At 44.1% G+C, this 6,496-nt stretch overlaps 1 protein-coding gene across 1 annotated transcript in view; it reads left to right on the forward strand.

Annotated features, from left to right (window-relative positions):
* The window catches only part of amd1 (adenosylmethionine decarboxylase 1), a 26,268-nt gene that overhangs the window by 1,172 nt on the left and 18,600 nt on the right, over nucleotides 1-6,496 (forward strand). The window contains exons 2-5 of the mRNA XM_032542472.1: nucleotides 3,465-3,551; nucleotides 5,041-5,167; nucleotides 5,260-5,362; nucleotides 5,999-6,041. Of these exons, the coding sequence (XP_032398363.1) occupies nucleotides 3,465-3,551; nucleotides 5,041-5,167; nucleotides 5,260-5,362; nucleotides 5,999-6,041 (360 nt within the window). The remainder of the gene's footprint in view (nucleotides 1-3,464; nucleotides 3,552-5,040; nucleotides 5,168-5,259; nucleotides 5,363-5,998; nucleotides 6,042-6,496) is intronic.

Genomic DNA, 6,496 nt, shown 5'->3' on the forward strand with positions numbered 1-6,496 from the left:
GGGGCTCCCTGAAGATGTCAAGCATGTGGCCCGTCGTCACCGCGTGTCGTGTTACCTCGGTTGCAGCGAGACTGCCTGCCAACACGGACACGTTAGTTTCTCGTCAACCAGATAGTAAATGTATTATTAAGAGACAAGTGGTTTCTGCACATTTTACATCACTGTGATTACAGAGGCACTAAGTCGCCAGGGGAGAGTTGTGGGTTGAGACTCCTTGACCGAAGTGAAGGGAAGGTGATGCTTTTCGGTTAAGGTTCAGCGCTCTCCGCACACGGTCATCCAGTGCATGGCAGCCCCAAGACCACGCTCTACGGAAATGGCACGCACGGTAGTCATGTTCTGGTCGCCTTCCCAGCCATGTAGGTATCCTCCTCCCTTCCCTCTGATTGGTTAAAGGGTCTCCCTACTGTGATTTGCTTAGCGGCACTTGGCTGCATTCAAAGAATAGGCTATGTCTGGGTGATAGGCTATTCAGAGAAACGAAGGTGCCTAAACAGGCTGCTGTTCTATTATTCAGATCAACACAGTCCATTTGTTACTGGGCCTCAAACAATGAGGCGTTTGTGCTAAGAACAAAGTCTACAACAACAAAGTGGACTGCCCACTGTGTCTCCTGGCTATGGGGTCTGCTTGGCTCAATTCAAGTTACTACAGCGCTAACTGGGAGTCTGTGTCTTTGGAACTTGCTTTCCTCCCGGCCCAGTAGTAGTCCCCCAAGGTCGAGGAGGCAGGCAGAAGGACCATAGGGAACGCTAGCTTACCTCCTTTCCAACATTTCTTGGTCTGAGGTACCCCCCCCCCCCAGCCTTGTCCAAAGAACTCACATACCCCATTATTCATTCCAAATGTTTGACACTATTCATTACACAAAAGTAGAAATTGGTAATTGATAATTGCACTGTCAATATAGAGCTTGTTTGGAATGCAATCGTACTACTACTTGGGGAGGAGCTTAATGTTTTCGACAGTTTATCCATTAACGTTACTGTGCTTTTAGCTAATAATTTGAACTGTTGTGTCATAACCTTTGGCTGCATGTTAAAACCAATGTATAGAACAGAAAACTTTTTGTTATTCTACACAATTGCAGTACCTGTGCAATGTGTGCTTGCTAACTAGTTTACACACACGAGGGGTAGAACTACTCTCTCTAATCTTTCCACGTACCCCCTTGGATGCAGAAGAACCCTCCTGTGGTACAGGTAACCCATGTTAAGAATCCCTGCACCAGCTAGCAAATTTTTGTCTCATTTGTGGTCTGATAAACGGTAAATTTATCAAATTCACTACTCCGTGTTCCTTTTTTCTTTGGAAGGGCATTCCTGTAGCTCACGAGCCAATCATAACAGTGGATGTTAATGTGTTTTAAGGCTACTGCGTCAAGTAGAACACCTAGTAGTATAATTCAGTACACCGGTCCAGTGGTTAGTGTAATATCAACCCTGTGGCAAGGTTCAAGGCTAAATCTACTTGCGCTGTTGTGGCTGGGTAAAAGAGGACTGGCATAATTTACAGCCAGAGGGCAGATTAAAAGCTCAGAGGGACACTGTCAGTGGATCAGGCTCGCTGGATGTCAGCCAATGTCCAAATAAGTCCACCAGGGTTATCTGATTCACAAATGTGCAGCTCGCTTACGTTGCCTCCGCTGTCCTTCCTCAGGGCTCTGCAGCAGATTACAGTCTGCTTCTAGTGATTGTCAAGCAAGGCCCCGGTAATGCTCTCACATTACACTCTTCCCTTCACTGTCGCCATGGCTCTGCAGATAAACGTTAGTCGTGACCTCTTCAAACGGCCAACATCGACAAAAGTAGCCGAACTTCCATGGATGTGTCATGTTGGTAAGCCACGTATCCCTGTCTTTTGGGTATGGATGAAAGCTCTCTGGTAGCGTTTTTTTAAAGTGCTCCTTTCCTAGAGACCACTCTTCCTTTGAGGAAAATCTGATCCCACTAAGCGACCAGAAATAGCCTGTCGTGTACATTTCACACTGAAACGGGAGCTGACCTGGTCTTGCAGTAACGTTGTCCTTCTGGTATGTAGCTGGGCGTCCGGCATGTTGAAAGAGCTCTCTCCATGAGGGGAAAAATATGGCATAACATTCTGGAAAAGTCATACCTGTGGGTAGAGCTGGGCAAAATATCGGTATTGTATTAATATCATGATATGAGACTAGATACGTCTTAGATTTTGGATATCATAATATTGCGTAAGTGTTGTATTGTCATGGTTTTAAAGGCTGCATTACAGTAAAGTGATTTCCTTTTCTGTACTTACCAGACTGTTGTTATTCTGTTATTTGCCTTTAGTTATTATATCCACATTACTAATGATTATGTATAAAAAATCTCCATTCTGTAAATTTTGTGAAAGCACCAATAGTCAACACTACGATATCGTTGGGGTATTGATATCGAGGTATTTGGTCAAACATGTAAATAGATTTGTTTTTTTCCATATCGCCCAGCCCTACCTGTGGGGCTTATCCTTGTTTTGTATGAAGGGGCAATATACGTGTTCCGTGCCCTGCTTCATACTCGGAAAGCCATACAATCTGGAGGGGAAAAGCTCTCCGCTCTCCATTGACTTGTATTGCGTAAGATGCCTCGTCAATTCCGTCTGCTAGCAAACAGAAATATGCACAAAAGCTGCTGTGGTTTGATACACTACCAACAATGCAAATGACCCATAACTTAGGTTGTTATGAGCTGCCGACCCGAAAAGCTCCGCTTTTATTAAGACAAAGTAGATGCAGACGTGAGGAATCCGCAGGAAGAATGGGAAGACTGTGTGAGCCTGACACTAACCCAACAACATGCCAGCGCCAGGTTAGCAGCAAGCATTTAGTCACCAAGTTAAATATCCAAACGTCGGTTTTAAGCTAACTCATGTGATGTCGGGCATATCATTAGGTTAGTGTCAGGATCCCACGGTCGCCCCAGGCGGTGCTTCCTACTGGACATGCAGAAGCAGCCCTCCTGTCGCCCAGCAGAGCACTGGATGTGTTGTCTGCCCCAGCTTGTGGGGCTGGGCCAATATCCACACAACCAAAGACGGGTCTAGTCCACATCCATTTGAGATTTGTTTGTTTCCTCATATTCCCCATAGCACCATTACTTTCCATTAAGGGCCTCCCTCTCTCCCTGTTATGACCGTAGAGGCGTGTGGGCTTTCCTTATTCAAAGATAGTCATAACAACGCCACTTATTTTCTCATGTATGTGGAAAATTAAGGTTTTCTCCCTTGAAGCCAGTCAATACAGTATTTCGAACAAAGGTAGAGCTGTGCAATTAATCCACATTTTAATCTAATCACAAAAACAATAGTCAAAACAAAAACTTTTTGTTCTTTTTTTTTTGTCCTATGTATTGATGCCAAAAATAGGTTCATGGTGTTTAACGTTTTTTACCGGGTAATGTGTTAAATAATCAAAGTGGTAATTGTTGCTTTTTATTTTTTTATTTTAGGTTTGAGTGGGACAAACTTCTGGAGAATGTGCATTGTTTGATCATAAGTGTGACAAAGTCTGACAAGCAGGAAGCTTATATACTCAGGTGAGTGTCTCTACTTGCAGTCTGTCTCCCCTGTTTGTTTGCCTGCTGGTTTAGAAGGCGGGCAGGATTAGACAGCGGTCACCGGTAAGCCGCTTGCCCCGGAGAGCAGTCTCCTCCTGGGCACATACGTTACGTGCCACGTAGCTCTGAATGGGTGACTTCTATCCAGGAGGGATGTACCGAGGTAACCGGTCACAAGCTACCCGACAGGAAACTAAGATACATTCTGCTGTACTAATTTAAAAGAATCAAACCACTCTGGCAGATGGCAGATAAAAACAACTCGTCATGGCAGATAAAAACACGTTGTCATGGCAACCCGGGAAGTGACTTCACTCTTCATCACAGTCGAACTGGGAGGCAGCTGCCTAATACGGACTGCAAGCAGTAAACTACGAATGGCCGGCAACCACGGTGACATGGTGTCAACACATGTTTTTGTCAGTGCTTTTGCCATCTATCATGTATGCAATCAACATGCATGACATAAAATGTTCCCGCCAATATTTTGACAGATGTTGCATGACACATTCTTAATGCACTCTGGGTATTTAAGATAGTGACTCTCTGTGTCTTATCAGAAATCCTTTTTAGCTGCAGCTTTCTGCTTTTTACATCTACTTGTTCTTTCTATGACATGGCTGTGATCCGTGTTTGTGTCCGCGTGTGTGTCCGCGTGGTGTCCATGTGTCCGTCCGTGGTCTGTCCGGGTTGTCCGGGTCCGTGTGTGAGAAAGATGCCACTCCTGTTTAATAGCATGATCCAGGAGTCCCACGAGTACAACCATGTTCAATGTGTGCTAACTTCTAATCGTGGAAATGTTGGCACTGTGCTTGACATTCAGCTGCTCAGGAAGAAAGGAAAAAGGTCCAACAACATGACAAATTATCTTTTATCTTTATCTTTAATACAAATTTTAAAGGGAAAAAAATCTAAGGAAAAATTATTTAATATATTATCAACATTAAGCCAATTCAAGCCTCAAGATGTCTTGCTGTCAAAATCCTTTTAAATTGTGTGTTAGGATCAAACCTAAAAGTACATTTTGTGAACCTCCTAAAGCACTTCCCCTGAGATCAGCTGTCGGGATTTATTATTCCTGCCACTCCAAATCAAAGAATAATGTCAATTCCAGCTAGTTCGACCACGGCGTTTGTGCGCGTGTGTTCTCTCCCCAAATTATTATGTTATAGACTTCTCTTTATTAATCCTTTTGGGATGACTCCCGCAAGGATATTGAAATTTCCAGCATCTGTTTTTATCAAGACAAATGCAGAAGAATACACAGAGAAAAAGAGACAGTATAACAATATTAATAATTTAAAACTTTGGCTATAAAAGCATTTGTGTCCATCTTAGACTAGATCTATTATGTAAGCTCAGTGGACCCACAGGGACAAAAGCAGTGCATGAGTGGAAGGAGAACACTGAGCGAGTAGTGTGAGCACAGCTGTTTTACACCTCTCTTGTCCTTCTTTGCTGTCCACAGTGAGAGTAGCATGTTTGTCTCCAAGAGACGTTTCATTTTGAAGACGTGCGGAACCACCCTCTTACTGCAAGCACTGGTGCCTCTGCTGGAACTCGCCAGGGAGTACTGCGGCTTCGATGCCATCGAGGTAGGCCGCGTGTATGGGGAACACTCATTCAGAGACTGAGATGAATTCAAACCAAAAAAAACATTTTTCTGTGGACTTTTTTTTTGTTGCAGAATTTCTTTTACTCCCGCAAGAACTTTATGAAGCCAACCCATCAAGAGTTCCCTCATCGAAACTTCCAGGAGGAAGTGGACTTCCTCAGCCAGATTTTCCCAAGTACGTAATATTACAGAATCTTATCACTAACCTTTTTTTTTACTCTATTTTTTTTTTTGTTACAAAATGCATTTTACAGAAACCAAAATGGTACACGACCTCCAGAATGTCTGCTGTGACGTTAACTTGTGCTCCACAAATCAAATAGATGATGCATGCGGTTCCATATTCGAGACTATCAGGTGAATGGTCTATAGCCACGACGGTCCCCTTCCGGGATTGTGCCGGTGCCCTCAGAAATTCCGCCAGGTGTCCTTTTTCCGGACGGATGGCAGTTACCTTTTCTCTTTTTTTGTGTTAGAGTTCTGTAGTGAACTGCTCCTCAGATCTCTGCACAGCTAGCTAGACTAGGCAGCCGGTTTTCTGTTCGACTAAAACAACTTTTCAACGCACACCAAAACTGTTCCCGTCCGAGGCTGTTTTCCGGCGGCGCCGTTCTGCGCTTAGCGACAAGGTGATTGTGATAAAGTAATGCCAATAAACCAGAGCACATGTTTCTCCCATCCCAGAATGCCGATGTGGACTAGCCAGGCCCTCCTCAGCAGTGCTGCGGAGGAAGGTCTGGCAATGCCAGACTAGGTGACCGGTAACTATAAAACTGAACAATCAACCAACTTTCTTTCTTGCACCTTCCAGATGGTGCAGCCTACTGTATGGGACGTTTGAATTCTGACTGCTGGTAAGCATCACACAATTTCCAGTACTTGTTGTACCACACAGTGTTGGTAAATACAATAGTATAAAGTAGAACTGACATGTGCTCTATACTGATTTTTATCCCTGAACGATGTTGAAGCAATTTCCTTGTTTCTCTCTGAATGAAATGGCAAATAAATAACTGAGTCTAGAGATCCCACCAGCTGTGTGCGTGTACTTCTGGCACCCTTGCTTGGACCACATTCAGATGCTGCATGTATAGCTGTCCGCTGCTCCAAATACTTAGGATGGGTTAAATACACTACATTGTATGTGACGAATAACAAAGAATTCTGATTTTTGATCTCCGCCTTTCTTTTGACCACAACTACACACCTGTAAAGTTTCTGTCTGCATCCTGGACTGTTGCGATGATGTCGCAGTGGCCGACAAACACCTGGCAAAGTAGTCAAACGTGCCACACACACACACACACAC

Source organism: Etheostoma spectabile, chromosome 18 (assembly GCF_008692095.1).
Source record: "Etheostoma spectabile isolate EspeVRDwgs_2016 chromosome 18, UIUC_Espe_1.0, whole genome shotgun sequence".
Lineage (NCBI taxonomy): Eukaryota > Metazoa > Chordata > Actinopteri > Perciformes > Percidae > Etheostoma > Etheostoma spectabile.